Source organism: Tenrec ecaudatus, chromosome 5 (assembly GCF_050624435.1).
Source record: "Tenrec ecaudatus isolate mTenEca1 chromosome 5, mTenEca1.hap1, whole genome shotgun sequence".
NCBI lineage: Eukaryota > Metazoa > Chordata > Mammalia > Afrosoricida > Tenrecidae > Tenrec > Tenrec ecaudatus.
Genome location: NC_134534.1, coordinates 112,776,646 through 112,792,322, shown reverse-complemented (window position 1 = coordinate 112,792,322; position 15,677 = coordinate 112,776,646). Strand labels below are relative to the sequence as shown.

The following is a 15,677-nucleotide window of genomic DNA, read 5'->3' as shown; positions in this document are numbered from 1 at the left end:
TCTGTGGCTCTCTAACTTTTGCATTCATAACAAAGAACCAGTGGCAACTCATCATTTCTGAACTGTAGCTACTCTTTATAAGCTTCGAAAGAGTAGAGGAGGGAATGGTACATTGATTACATTATGTCTACCGTTTTCAAGTTGGACATAGATGAGACTTTTTCCTTTTCAGGATGAGATTTTTTTTTCCCCCAATGGCCATAATGGAACATTTTTAGAAAGTGTGAAAGCTTTAAAAAGAAAAACAGTATGAGTAATCTCATGTACTACTTTTTGTGTGCATATAAACACATTTGTAAACTGAAGTTTGCATTTTATGTGGTTTTTAGCTTTTATTTAAAATGTACATTTCCTCTGTACTTCTGAAGTACGGGTTAGTATAACATTTGGTGTGGTACTTGTTCTCTCCTGCTGTTGATAGCAGTGTTGTGTATGGGGTACTGATATAAGGTACAGCATAGATCCCCCTACGGTGTCCCCTCTCTACCCTTTCAGTATGACGGCTCAGCTCCACTAAGTAGAGCTATTTTTACATTTAATTAACTTCCAACTGCAAGATTGGTGGTTCAAACCTACCAGACACTCAGAGAAAGATGAGGCTGTTTCTCTGGTGAAGATTTACACTCAGAAATCCTAAGCAGTAGTTTCGCTTTTGTCCTATAGGGGTCTATGAGTTGCAACCCACTTGGGTGGTGGTGGGGTGGGTGGAGTTATGTCACCATCCTGTTCTTCTTGGTCCCTGTCCAAATGGGACCATTATTAGTGTGCAGCATATCCTCCCTTGGCTACTTTCCATTCTACCACTTTGTACATTAGGAAAGTGTTTGAACATATGACTACTGAGGTAGTGTGGCGTAACCTTACCCCAAATAATTATTTTGCTTTTTATCGTTGATTCTACTTTGTCTTTTCTGTTACTTCTTTGACTCATTCAGGGAACTTTTATTGAGTATCTACTATTTTAAGATCTGCTTTTTAGAAGTAAGACAGTCTCTACTGTTTTGAGGTGCTTCCAGGTTAATTAATTTAACCTATTCTTGGGTTTGAGGGAGATAATCTTCTGCGGTATGTTAGGTGTTAAGTGTTAGATCTTTGACTCTTTTCAATGGCTGAAATGCCTTTAAAATTTTCCCCCTTCCGAGATTTTAAATCCCTGGTTTCTAGGTGGACCAGATGTTGAATTGATTTGGTTTTTTGTTGTTTTTTTTTCTACATCAAAATACTTCTCTTTTTTGTGGTGGAGTAATATATGCTTAGTAGTCAAAATTTTCAAGAGCTGCTCAGTTATCCTGTGCTTCTTAAGATCAAAAGACGTATTTCAATCTAATAATATAGGAATAATTCTAGTAGATGCTGGTGTTCAAGTACTAATTCTGTACTGACTGCTGTTCTGAGCACTTTATTTGTATTAATGTATCTAGTCCTTACAACTGATCAGTAAGATAGGCACCCTTCACTTTGTTTTCACTGCTCACAAGGTTTGCAGTCATGAGCCAAGTGGGGTTTGTCCAGGTGTTCTGGCACCAAGCAGTGTCTCGTGTGCGGGTGGCATCTGCTATTAACCTCTGCGTTACTAACATAAAGGACCAGGTACTTATCATTGTCCTGAAACTGAGCACCATCTAGAAGTGTCTGTATTGAGCTGCATGGGAAAAGATGTATTTCATGTATTTTGATAGAGCATATGATTAGGACAAGTAAAACAAAGCACAAAGTATTAGGAAAGCTACCAAATGTTGAATTTGCATAAAACCAAAATCTTTTTGAGTTTTTCTAATAAGAAAACTGTGTTTCTTCTGTGAACATAAACATTAAATGTTTCATCCATGAAATAAGAATATGCAATTCCTGATACAGGCTTTTAAAAGATGAGTTTTAAAAATTTATTTAATTTTCATTGAAATCTTGTTTGTGTGAGTAGGTAATAACAGTTGAACAGTTTTTGTCATTTAACCACTTGATAATTTGTAACAGTTGACATTAGTTTTAAAGAATCTAACAGCTCTTTTCATCAAAAATCTACTACTGAAATTTCTTGAGATAAAATGAAATGACTTGAATCTATTTATATTTTCAAGTGTTTTAAAATCAAATGAAGTCCTAGTTTGCAAAAAGTATGCATTGTTTGAAGAATCACCATGAGCTAGATTTTTAAAATAAAATTTATTTTTAAGTAATCTTCCCCTGTGCTTGTCACTGGCAAAGGGAGGGAAGAATATGAATACAGAGATTTAAGGCCATTGCTTTGAACCTTGCTCAGTTGGAGACCTAGTGCTTCTCCATTCCTGATTTGCTGCTGCTTGTACTACCTGCTTTACTTTTGGGCACCAAGAACATGAACTCTCCCAACAGTTCCATAGACCTGTCCACCATGATAAGCAGCAATGCATTCTGTAGCTAACAACTGAGGTAGATTCCCAGTGGGTAGTGTGCTTCCTTGGTCACAGGTGACACTTAACTACTGAGCAATGTGTGCTGGAGGGTCCATTGGAGAAGCACCAAATGGGTCTGCTTCTGTCAGAAGGTGGCTGTCAAAAGGCTCCCGACTTCTCCAGGGTTGCCCTAAGGCTTAGGGAATCTTCACCTAGAAACACATTAATGAGAATGTTTTGTCTTGCCCTATGCCAGAGATAGAAAGTTTCACTGAGTTCTGGAGAGATGTTTCAGAACAGACATTTATGTCCCAGGACATTCCCAGTGATAAATTCAGTTTTGATATCAGTAGTAGAAGGGTAAAAAATATTGATTTGTGTAAGATATCAGTTATCAAAAGGCTGCGTTATACTTCAATGGAAACCTGACAATCTCAGCAGCTTAAAGCAGCAAAAAGTTGCTTTCTTACTGTCACAGGTTACTAAAAGAACTCTTCATCATAGTATCGCACATCGTCAGACTTAGTTGATGGAAATTCCATCTCTACATATGCTGGTACAATAATAAACTCAGGGGTTTGAGACCAGGTCACACCAGTGCTGGCTCTTAAGGCTTATTAAAAATCTTACTTTACTCGCCAAAGTGGGTCAAATTATAATGCCATGTATAGTTTATAGTCTTAACAGTTAAAAATTTTTAAATAATGATACTTATATCTAAAGTACTCAAAGATACTAAATCTTTACCTAGGATTTCAATAGGATTCACTGAAATTAAAGCAGAATTATTTTTAATAATGTTTTTTAGTCTGGAGTTTAATTTTGTAATCAAAATTTTTTATTTTCATTTTTGAGACTATACATGGCAAAATATACACCAATTCAATAGTGTCTACATGTGTAATTGACAGTGATTACGTTCCTTAAATTGTGTATCCATTCTCTCCCTTCTTCTCTGAGTTGTTCATAAAATTAACTGAAACTAATCCCCTGAAGATTCCTCTCTGATATTTTGTGTTGCTGTGGTCAACTTGATCCTGTATAAATTTCTCTTAAAAGAACTTGATGCTTCAAGGTAGATATTTCATATTTTTGAGCTAAACTATTACTTTGTTTTATTAAGACATCAAAGAATATTTTTGTTTGAAGGTTTAAAAGTTACCTCAGATAAATAGTTTCAAGTGATCATCCAGACCCCGTGACTTTTTTTTTTAATTAGGGACTCATACAACTCCCTCATACAACTCTTATCACAATCCATACATATACATACATCAATTGTATAAAGCATATCCATACATTCCCTGCCTCAATCATTCTCAAAGCATTTGCTCTCCACTTAAGCCCTTTGCATCAGGTACTCTTTTTTTTCCCCTCCCTCATGGGCCCTTAGTAATTTATACATCGTTATTTTGTCATATCTTGCCCTATCCGGAGTCTCCCTTCCCCCCCTTCCCTGCCGTCCCTCTCCCAGGAAGGAGGTCACATGTGGGTCCTTGTAATTAGTTCCCCCTTTCCAACCCACTCACCCTCCACTCTCCCAGCATCGCCCCTCACACCCTTGATCCTGAAGGTATCATCCACCCTAGATTCCCTGTGCCTCCAGCCCTCATATGTACCAGTGTACAACCTCTGCCCTATCCAGCCCTGTAAAGTAGAATTTGGATGATGGTAGTTGGGGAGAGGAAGCATCCAGGATCTGAGGGAAAGCTGTGTTCTTCATCGGTACTACCTTGCACCCTAATTGACCCATCTCCTCTCCTGAACCCCTCTGAGGGGATCTCCATTGGCCAACACTTGGGCCTTGGGTCTCCACTCTGCACTTCCCCCTTCATTCAATATGGTATATATATATATACATACATATACACATATATACATATACATACACACATATATATACATATACACACATATATCTTTTTTTTTTTTTTTTGCATGATGCCTTATACCTGGTCCCTTTGGCACCTCGTGATCGCACTGGCCAGTGTGCAGACCCCGTGACTTTATGAGGTCTGGAGTCCTTGAGAATCTGAAATTCTGGTTGGTATTTTTTCTTCTTTTGATCACAAGATTTTTTATTAAAATACTTCTATCACATCTTTGATTAAAATGCTCAATAACTGAACAGGAGACTTTACAGTTCTAATTTTGCAATATTTTTTTCTAAGAAGAGAACTTATGAACCCTCGTCCTTAAAGAATGATTAAAACTTAAAAATTTGGTAATAATTTATTAGTGTGATGTCATATTTTTACATACTGGTATTTTGTTTTGATTTACATATTTCTGGTCATAGGAGCACAAGGTATTTTAAACATTTTGATTTTATAGCTGCTGGTGACATCTTCAAGTACTAGCATTTATTTATTGTTTAATATACACAGAAAGGGAAGTTTCCCAAATATTTCTTTAGATTTTTAGGTTAAGATGGAAGATTGAATATATGCTTCTCATTTTTGTTCCCTCCTGAAAACAGGAGCTTTCTGTAGTTTTAAATGGACTCCTGTAATCCTCACCTCCTAGTACTTATTTATACTTTTTCCTAGTTCCTCCACCCTGAATAGAGTGGACCAAAGTAATCAATAGGATTTTGTGGAAAGACCATGGCTAGTTAAGAAGAGACAGATGTGCTCAAAGTATAAAGAGAAAAGCAAAGGGATACGTCACAAAAGTGGTGACTTTTGCACAGGGGAATAATGTTGAAGGGGCACATAGGGACGTGATAGTGTCCTGTTAAGTTTAGAGTTGGGTTCTTAGAGTGTTGTTCTTTTTAACATTTTATTAGGGACTGATACAACTCTTATCACAATCCATACGTATACACACATCAATTGTATAAAGCACATTTGTACATGCTTTGCCCTAATCATTTTCAAAGCATTTGCTCTCCTCTTAAGCCCTTTGCATCAGGTCCTCTTTTTTCGCCTCCCTCCACGCTCCCTCCTCCCTCATGAGCCCTTGATAATTTATAAATTATTATTTTGTCATATCTTGCCCTATCCGGCATCTCCCTTTACCCCCTTTACTGTTGTCCGTCCCCCAGGGAGGAGGTCACATGTAGATCCTTGTAATTGGTTTCCTCTTTCCAACCCACTCATCCTCTACTCTCCTAGTTTTAGAGTGTTTTACTTTTTAAACTGAACATTTACAAAATTACGTTCAACTTTTTGTGTACCTAATACATTTTAAAATATAGAGAACATTTGGGAGTTACATGGTTTATTAAGAAAATCTGTTTCTTCTTGAATTGAAGGATAGTTTCCTAGTCGTTGCCAAGATCCTTTCTTTGGACTTGGACAGTAATGTACAGCAAATCAAAGTTCAGGTCCTGACTGCCACTAACTTGCAGAATGACCTTCGTTAAGAAATTATCTTAATCAGCTTGAGCTTCAGTTAATTCATTTATAAAACTAAAGAAGTTGATTCAGAAATTACTAGAGGATCTTTAGATATCTTTAAGTCTAAAAGATTTCTAGAAATGCTGACCAATACTAAATGAAACCTCTCTCAACTATGCTCAGTATGGTAGTAACACAGAGACTAGTGAATTTAAAAGATATGAAAAAATGATTTTGAAAAGGTATCTTTTGTTGAGGAAGCTTATGTACTATAATTTAGTAGTAGTCTGTCTAGACTCAGATCTACTATAACATGTTGGATGTGAAAAGACTGTTCTTTCTTTTTTTTTTTTTTTTGAAGTAAAGATACTCAGTATTTGTAGCAATGAAAAAACAAAGGTGGGAAACATACCATCAGAGCAATGTCTGCCTGAGTTCAAGGAGCATTGCTAAAAGAATGTTCTTTTATAGTCCTTGTTTTCCTGCCTTGGAAGGTGAAGTACACACAGAGTTTAGACAAGGTTTTCTCTGTACACAGTGAAAAATGATATGCTTATGTAAGTTTGGTCAATATTTTTCACTCTAAACCATTGTAATTTAGGCTACTGCGTCAAATACACGGGTAAGTAAAAAAGTATTGCTACTGTGGTTCTGGTTCCTATGTGCCTGGGTTTACTCCAAACCAGACTCGTTCAAACTGTGGATGACTGCAGGCTCTATTAGTAATAGACTTATTTTCTTTTCTTAAGGATGCCTTAAAAAATCCATTCAAAACAGTATTTGAGATCTGGGATATACAACTCAAGAAAGAGAGATTAGGTCAGAAGGTTATGGTACAGGATGCCAAGGGAGTAATCTTGATAGGATTAAGGATGTAGGTTTATCATGGAGGCTTATTAGGAAGAAGTACAAATATTTAACAGTATAGTGGAGAGAAAAAGACCAGAAAAGCTTGCACCAGAGAATTTTTTTCCATTAAAAAAAAAAAAACACGTGCTTGCTCATTCCTTGAGAGTACCAAGGACTAGTCCTATGAGAAGTTCATTGGAAAAGCTTACCCTCTTCACCCTACAACTCCTTCAAACTTTGTTTTGTTCTCCAAACTCAAAGAACATGAAAAAAGAACAGTTTTGGGTCCCTTGAGATCAAAACTGCTTTATGTGCTATATTTGAAGAGCACATATTTCTTTTTTTTTAATAATTTTATTGGGGGGCTCATACAATGCTTCCACAATCCATGCATCCATCCATTGTTTCAAGCACATTTGTACATTTGTTGCAATCATCATTCTCAGAACATTTGCTTTCTGCTTGAGCACTCATTTCCCCTTCCTTCCCCACTCCTCCCTCACTCATGAACCCTTCATAATTCATAAATTATTATTATTTTGTCATATCTTACATTGTCCGATGTCTTCCCTCACCCACTTGTCTGTTGTCCATCCCCCAGGGAGGAGGTTATACATAGATTCTTGTAATAGGTTCCCCCTTGCCACCCCACCTTCCCTCCACCCTCCAGGCATCGCCACTCACCACTGGTCCTGAAGGGGTCATCTCTCTTAGATTCCCTGTGTTTCTAGTTATCTGTACCAGTGTACATCCTCTGGTCTAGCCAGATTTATAAGGTAGAAATGGGATCATGATAGTGGGGGGGAGGAAGCATTTAAGAACTAGCGGAAAATCAGGTATAAGGCATCATCAGGGGAAAAAAAATCTTACCATAGCGAATGAAGGGGGAAGTGCAGAGTGGAGACCCAAAACCCATTTGTCGGCCACTGAAGATCCTCTTGCAGAGGGGTCTAGGGAAGGAGATGAGTCAGTCAGGGTGCGATGTAGCACCGATGAAGAATACAGCTTTTCTCCAGTTCCTAAATGCTTCTTATTCCCAACTATTATGATCCGAATTCTACCTTGCAAGTCTGGATAGAGCAGAGGATGTACACTGGTACAGATAGGAGCTGGAGGCACAGGGAATCCAGGGCGGATAATACCTTCAGGACCAGGGGTATGAGGGGCGATACTGGGAGGGTAGAGGGTGAGTGGATTGGAAAGGGAACCGATTACAAGGATCTACATGTGACCTCCTCCCTGGGGGACGGACAACAGAAAAGTGGGTAAAGGGAGACGTCGGACAGGGCAAGATATCACAAAATAATAATTTATAAATTATCAAGGGCTCATGAGGGAGGGGGAGGGAGGGGGAAAAAATAGAGGACCTGATGCAAAGGGCTTAAGTGGAGAGCAAATGCTTTGAATATGATGAGGGCTAAGAATGTACAGATGTGCTTTACAGAATTGATGTATGTATGGATTGTGATAAGAGTTGTATGAGTCCCTAATAAAATGTTTTTTTTTTAAAAAAAAGAAACTAAAAGAGATTAAAAAAAACAACATTTAACAAAAAAAAAGAACTAGAGGAAAGTTGGATGTTTCATCTTTGCTGCTCTACACTCTGACTGGCTAATCTCCCCACAACTCTCCAGTAAGGGGGTGTCCAGTTGCCTTCCGATGGGCTTTGAATCTCCACTCTGTACTCACACTCATTTACAATGATAAGGTTTTTGTTCTTTGATGCCTGATACCTGGTCCCTTTGACACCTCATGGTCACACAGGCTGGTGTGCTTCTTCCATGTGGCCTTTGTTGCTTCTGAGCTAGATGGCCGCTTGTTTATCTTCAAGCCTTTAAGACCCCAGTTGGCTATATCTTTTGATAGCCGGGCACCATCAGCTTTTTTCTTCACCACATTTGCTTATGCACACGGTTGTCTTCATTGATCATATTGGGAAGGTTGGCACTCACTGATATGATTTTTTTATTCTTAGATGTCTGATACCTGGTCACTCGACACCTCGTGGTTACACAGGCTGGTGTGCTTCTTCCATGTGGGCTTTGTTTCTTCTGAGCTAGATTGCCACTTGTTTATCTCCAAGTCTTTAAGACCCCAGATGGCTATATCTTTTGAAAAACCGGGCACCATCAGCTTTCTTCACCACATTTGCTTATGCACACATTTGTCTTCAGCAATCGTGTCAGGAACGTGTGCATCATGGAATGACAATTTAATAGAACGTGTTCTTGCATTGAGTAAGTGCTTGAGTGGAGGCCCAATGTCCATCTGCTGCCTTAATACTAAACTTATAAATATAAGCACATAGATCTGTTTCCCCACACTCGTATATAAATATATTTACATATGTACATTCCAGTCTTTAGACCGCCATAAATCCCCTTTGTCACCAAGTTCTTTCCTCTATTTTCTTTTTCTTTCCTCTTGTTCCACTATCATGCTCAGCTTTGATTTGGGTTTCAGTAATTTCTCTCGGTTACATTGCCCTTACTGAATCCTTACCAGGCCTCTCACACCCTCCTTGCCACTTATTTTGGATCACTCGTTGCTCCCCTGTCCCTGGGTTGGTCCACACCACCTCTTTTCCCTCGCTTCCCCCTCTCCTATGTCCCCTGGAACCATTAGTCCTGTTATTTTCTCCTCCACACTGTTCAGCCTATTTTATCTCGATAGATCTGTAGAGACAATAATATGCACCAAAAAACAAGGCATAGCAAGACGGGCAACAAATGAGAACACAGCAATGACAGCAAAAAAAAAAAAAAACCAGTGACCCATAAAAGAATAAATTAATTAAACAAAATTTTTAAAAAGAAAGAAAAAACCTGTAAATAGATGGTCTGATTTTTGAAATTGAGGTGTGTACGCCAGTCAAGTCCGATGGGGTGCCACGCTCTGGCCCCAGAATCTGCCCTTTCTACTCCCTCCGGAGCTCCCTGCTCGAGCACAGAATTCTTTGGGGAAGGGTTAGAGACTTGGAAACAAGACCTTCAGAAGTGTATAGATTTAATGGGAAGATTTGTCATAAATGCATGCCTTACATTGTGATATTTCTGTTTAATAAAGGTTTCTGATTTCATAGCAATAATTTTAGACTCACTTTTTATATGTGTATATTATAAAAGTATTAGGGGTTTTTAAAAGTTCAGGGAAAATTAAAGGTAATGGAATTTCTCTGTACTTTTTTTAAAGCCCTCTTTTTTTTGCTTTTACCCCCGTTTATTTAAGATGAAGAAAATTAGGAACTTTTGAAGACCATACATGGAAAAATCAATACATTATATTGTTGTTAGTCTAACAATAGTTCATTTGTGAAATCACAATTTATCATTTATTTTACACTGTACACCTTCTTATTCTTAAGTTAAAAAGTATGTTATTACCAAGAGGAATCCAAATATACTATGTTATGTATAGGAGAAATATATACATGTGGTTTTCAAGTGTAGAACAGATTTTATTGAATATGTGTATTCATTTGCCACTTCTCCTCCCCATAGGAATTATTCTTGACAGAAATATTTTAAAAGAATAATATTTACAATGGCGTCAGCAGTACTCAGCTCTGTTCCCACTACTGCTTCTCGTTTTGCTCTGTTACAAGTAGATAGTGGCAGTGGTTCTGATTCTGAGCCTGGAAAAGGCAAAGGTCAGAACACTGGAAAATCTCGAGCTTTGGGAAGCAAATCAACTACAAATGAGAAAAAGAGAGAGAAAAGAAGAAAAAAGAAGGAACAACAACAGAGTGAAGCAAATGAGGTAACAATTATAGTTATTTGTGTTAAATATTTGCTTTCCCACTACACTTAGGTACCATGATGATAGGTGCTGTCTTATTCACCTGCATATCTATAGTGCCTGGTCCACAAGTACTTAATAAATATTAGTCAGATTAATAAATATAAATTGTCTATTTAAAGTCAAATATAATGTACATTTTACAGACTTGTTTGTTTTCACTGAGAGTTTATATACCCTTTAAAATGTTTCTGAAAAATAGGGAAGTATTAAAAATTAAGATGATTTATAGATATATCAAAAGATATTAATATTTCCTTACATTTACATGTGTTCATTAATAAGTATATTAATGTTTGATAAAAAGAGATAGTGTAATAAACCATTTTACAACTTTTTAAAAAGTTTAGATTATCCACGAGCAGTTTGAACCTACTAATGACTGTGTGGAAGAGGATGATTAGTCTGCATCAGTGCCTTGGCTTAGTTTATTTTTGCTTCGTAAGAGGCGTAATTGCAGGACAGGCCCTTCTTCAGTGGACTTTACTAGAATTATATAACAGACATTTATTAGTATACTTACCAGTCTTCAAAAGGAATGGTGAAAACTAATTCTAGTATGCGAAAAAAACAACTCAAGTATATTTTTTAAGACTTCAAAAAAAAAAAAGGAGCAATCAAGTATATCATGAACTTTTTCAGTATCATTTCCTGAAGAAGTCGTAAAAGAAAGTATTGTTTTTACCTTTCATATTCATCTTATATCACAAGGGTTAGAAAGAGTGTTTTCAGTTACATTTGTTAACATTCCCATCACTTTTGCCTTCTAAATACCCTCGTAAAATATTTGCTCCATAGAGAGTACCTTCAAAACCATTTTCCTTTCAGAATTCTAATTGTTCATAACTTGTGTTAGTTACCATTTTCTTTTTGGAATTATGTATGATACTGAAAAATAAGGTAATAGTAGAATTTACTTTGAATATTATACATTAGGAAGTGTGTAACAGTGAGCACAAAGGATATTTTCTTTTCATTTCCATAGCTTTACCTTATTACAAGTCCCTGTTTGGTCTCGTAAAGTAAAATGGCAATCTACCTGCTATTGCTTTATATTCAGCAGGACCCTGTCTGTATGTCTCTTCTCCAGTAGAAACCAGCTACCCAAAGTGATTAGTATCACATCAGTCATCTTTGAGAACATTGTTATAATTGTCAGTCAAATAGTTGGCTTTATATTAAAGGCTCTTAACATTTTTCTCTGTTGGTTTAGCTAATATTTGTCAGGGTATTCATGTAATTAGGGAGCCCTAATGGTATAGTGGTTACGTGTTGTGCTTTAATCTATAAGGTCTGAGTCCAAAACTACCAGTCGCTCTGTGAGAACAAGACAGGGTTTTCTATGCTCATAAATATTTACAGTCTCAGGCACTCAAAGGGAGCAGTTCTACTCTGTCCCATAGGGTCACTGTGAGTGAGCACCGACTTGATGGCAGTGAATTTGGTTAGGGTTTTCATGTAATTGGCAATATGTTAGCCAGACAGTTTTAATTCATTATATTTTGTTGACTAGACCCTGTATTTTTCAGGACTAAGAAAGTGCTATACTTGCTTAGGTTGTACATAAACCTGTACACTTGTAAATTATTAAACTTTAATATTTTTAGTGTATTTTACCTTTTAAAATCTAAACTTATCTTTTTGTATTTCTGTATTAGGGCTCATACAACTCTTATCACAATCCATATACATTCATGTGTCAAGCACATTTGTACATTTGTTGCCCTCATCATTCTCAAAACATTTGCTTTCCACTTGAGCCCTATTATCAGCTCCTCATTTTTCCCTCCCTCTCCATTCCCCCTCCCTCATGAACCCTTGATAATTTATAAATTAGTATTATTTTATCGTATTTTACACTGCGCAACGTCTCCGATTCTCACTTTTTAATCGTTTTATGTGCTAATCCACCAATAGTTTCTGAAATGCTCAAAAATTAATAATCTTCAAGGACTATAAAACACAAACACCAACATTATTTCCATTGTTTGAGTTAGCATAAAGGTATTTGGATTAGGACTTAGAAATAAGGAAATATGTTATATTGATCTTTTCAACTTGTAAAGAATCACTTTTTCGTATGAATGGTAAAATTTTAATATATTTTTGTTTCTTTTGTAGCTTAGAAATCTTGCTTTTAAAAAGATTCCTCAGAAATCATCGCATGCCACTTGTAACACTCAACATGAGCTTTCCTTATCCAGTCCCGTCCAGAAGGGTTCACGAGAAGAAAATTGGCAAGAGTGGCGACAGAAAGATGAGCAGGTACAAATAAATGACTAGAATTACTGTATTTTTCAGTGAATTCATGCATTTTTTAAGGAGACAGTGCATTGGAGATCAGTTTTCATTGGATTAAGGTACCTGTGCTATAAGACGTTCTTTTTTGTAAAACTAGGACATCAGGTTGTACATGTATTATTTTTGGAAATTAAGAGCAATTATTTGATATGTTTTAATTCATTGCCTTTTTTCAAATGAGAAAAATATAGATAAGGGAGAGTAACAGAATGAACAACAGAACCATGGGGAAAGGGAGACAGTGGTGGGTATAAGAAATGAAAACAATTTATAATGTATCAAGGGGTCACAAGGGTGGGAGGAGGGGCCGATGGAGGGAAAAAAGAGGAGATGATACCAATGGCTCAAATAGAAAGTGAATGTGTCTAAAATGATGATGGCAACATATGTACAAATATGCTTGATAAATTTGATGTATGGAATGTTATAAGAGCCGTAAGAGCCCCCAATAAACTGATTAAAAATTTTAGAGTAACGGAACATATTTAAATTATTTTAAATTTTAAAAGTTAAACACATTTGTGCGGCTACAGCTCTTCTTAAAAATACCCAGTAACAAATTTGCTTAAAACAGAAAGACTGAGGGGAAAAGTTTTCAACTTTGATGTAAAATAGCTTATGCCATTTGTTTCTTTATATTTATATGATATGTTCTGTGCCTATTAATATAAGTGAAATACAACATTTGTGAAGATAAATGAATTTTTCACTGTACTTACTAATATACTATGTCAAGAATGTACTCAAGGAGATGCTGAATTTATAGGAACTGAATAGTTATTTATTTGCTTATATATCAAACTGTCGTTTGATCTGGGTATTGTTCTGGCAGATTAACTACTTCATCAGGTTTGGTTTTCACAGATTTGGACTCTTCTAAACTATGCTCTTAAAATAAACCAGTATCTTTCCTTTTCTGATGTCTCAGGTTCACTATTAAGAGTGCCAATTTTACAGTAGAACTGTGCACGAATCTGGGCACTGATGTACTGGATGCATCATTCTGTGCTGTATCTGAGCGTGGGGGGTGGGTTAAGTCCTTTTTTTCCTTCTGCAGCCCTGATTGTAAAGAATACTTATGGTTTAAAGGGATGCTGGTCTTTTACAAGTGTTATATGCTAATCGTTTAGATGGTAATCGGATTTACTGATAACATCATCATCAGAGAGAATTTCTATTGGGGAGATGGGGGAAATGAAAATTTGCATAAATTTTTTGCAGTATGGCAATTTGTGCTATTGTCTAATGACTCTTCTTCCTATCCCCACTAATAACTATCAGGTAGTTATGAAAATGAAATGTTTTACTTAGCCCTGACTCATCATTGGATGCCATCCAAGGCCCATTTTGAGAACTTTTGAGGATTTTCTCCTGTGTATATACTATTGATTGGTCACATAGAAGGTCCTAATGCTTTATTTTGAAGCTCCACTCCCAGAAGAAGAATCTACATTATGGGAAGTTTGATTAGCTTCTGGGATTATTACACTGAAGGGTAAGGTGGAGTGTAAGGGCAATCTTTGGGACATAGGGACATTGTACTGCTTTACTGTGTATAATAATGTGGCTGCCTGGTAGGGTTTGATCAAGGGCAGTGTAGCCAAGAGGAAGTACCGAAACCTGAAAGAAGGCCGAACATGATAGTGGGACAAGAGGGAAGTAAAAGGAAATAGAAGAAAGAACTAGGAGGCAAAAGACATTTATAGAGGTCAAAATACAGGCATGTACATATATAAATATATTTATATATAACTACAGAGAAATAGATATGTTCATATGTCTAGATAAGATAGGCTGGATGAACCGTCTGGAGGAGAAAACAACAGGACCAATAGTTCTGGGGGATACATGGGAAAGGGGGAAGTGGGGGAAAGGAGGTAGTGTTGACCAACCAGGGACAGGGGAGCAATAAGTGATCCAAGGTTAGTGGCAAGGAAGGTGTGAGAGCGTGGTAGGGATTCAGCAAGGGCAATGTAACCGAGAGGAATTACTGAAACCCAAATGAACACTGACCATGATAGTGGGACAAGAGGAAAGTAAAAGGAAATAGCGGAAAGAACTAGGAGGCAAAGGACCTTTATAGAGGTCTAAATACAGGCATGTACATATGTAAATATATTTATATAGGATGATGGGGAAATAGATCTACGTGCATATATTTATAGCTTTAGTATTAAGGCAGCAGATGGACATTGGACCTCCACTCAAGTACTTACTTAATGCAAGAACACGTTCTATTAAATTGGCATTCCATGTTGCACACCTTCTTGACACTGTTGCTGAAGACAAATGTGTGCATAAGCAAATGTGGTAAAGAAAGCTGATGGTGCCCGGCTATCAAAAGATACAGCGTCTGGAGTCTTAAAGGCTTGTAGATAAACAAGCAACCATCTATCTGAGAAGCAACAGTGCACACATGGGAGAAGCAAACCAGCCTGTGTGATCATGAGGTGTTAGTGGGATCAGGTATCAGGAACCAAAGGCCAAAAACAAAAATCATATTAATGTGAATAAGGGGGTAGGTGCAGTGGAAACCCAAAGCCCATCTGTAGACAATAGGAAGATCGATCCCCTTACAGAAGGGTCATGAGGAAGAGACAAGTAGTCAAAATGCAGTATAGCACCGATGAAACACAATTTTCCTCTAGTTCTATAATGCTTCCACCCCACCGCACTATCATGACCCCAGTTCTACCTTAAAAACCTGGCTAGATCAAAGCATCTACACTGATACATATAAGAGCTCTCAACATAGGGAATCCAGGACAGATAAGCAAACCCCTCAGAACCAATAATGAGAGCAGTGATACCAGGAGGGGAAGAGGAAGGTGGGAGGGGAGGGAAAAAAGGGGGAATTGATCACAATGATCAGTATATGGCCCCCTCCCAAAGGGGCGGAAAACAGAAAAATGGGTGAAGGGAGGCGGGGGTGTAAAACATGAAAACAAAACAATGATTTGTCAATTATCAAGGGATCATTAGGGAGGGAGGGTGGGGGAGGAGGGAAAATGATACC

The 15,677-nt window shown here is 37.3% G+C and overlaps 1 protein-coding gene across 2 annotated transcripts in view; it reads left to right on the top strand.

Annotated features, from left to right (window-relative positions):
• The window catches only part of GKAP1 (G kinase anchoring protein 1), a 91,299-nt gene that overhangs the window by 7,103 nt on the left and 68,519 nt on the right, over positions 1-15,677 (top strand). For both annotated transcript variants that reach the window (XM_075550717.1, XM_075550716.1), the window contains exons 3-4: positions 10,063-10,321; positions 12,482-12,625. In XM_075550717.1, the coding sequence (XP_075406832.1) occupies positions 10,106-10,321; positions 12,482-12,625 (360 nt within the window). In that variant the 5' untranslated portion in view covers positions 10,063-10,105. The remainder of the gene's footprint in view (positions 1-10,062; positions 10,322-12,481; positions 12,626-15,677) is intronic.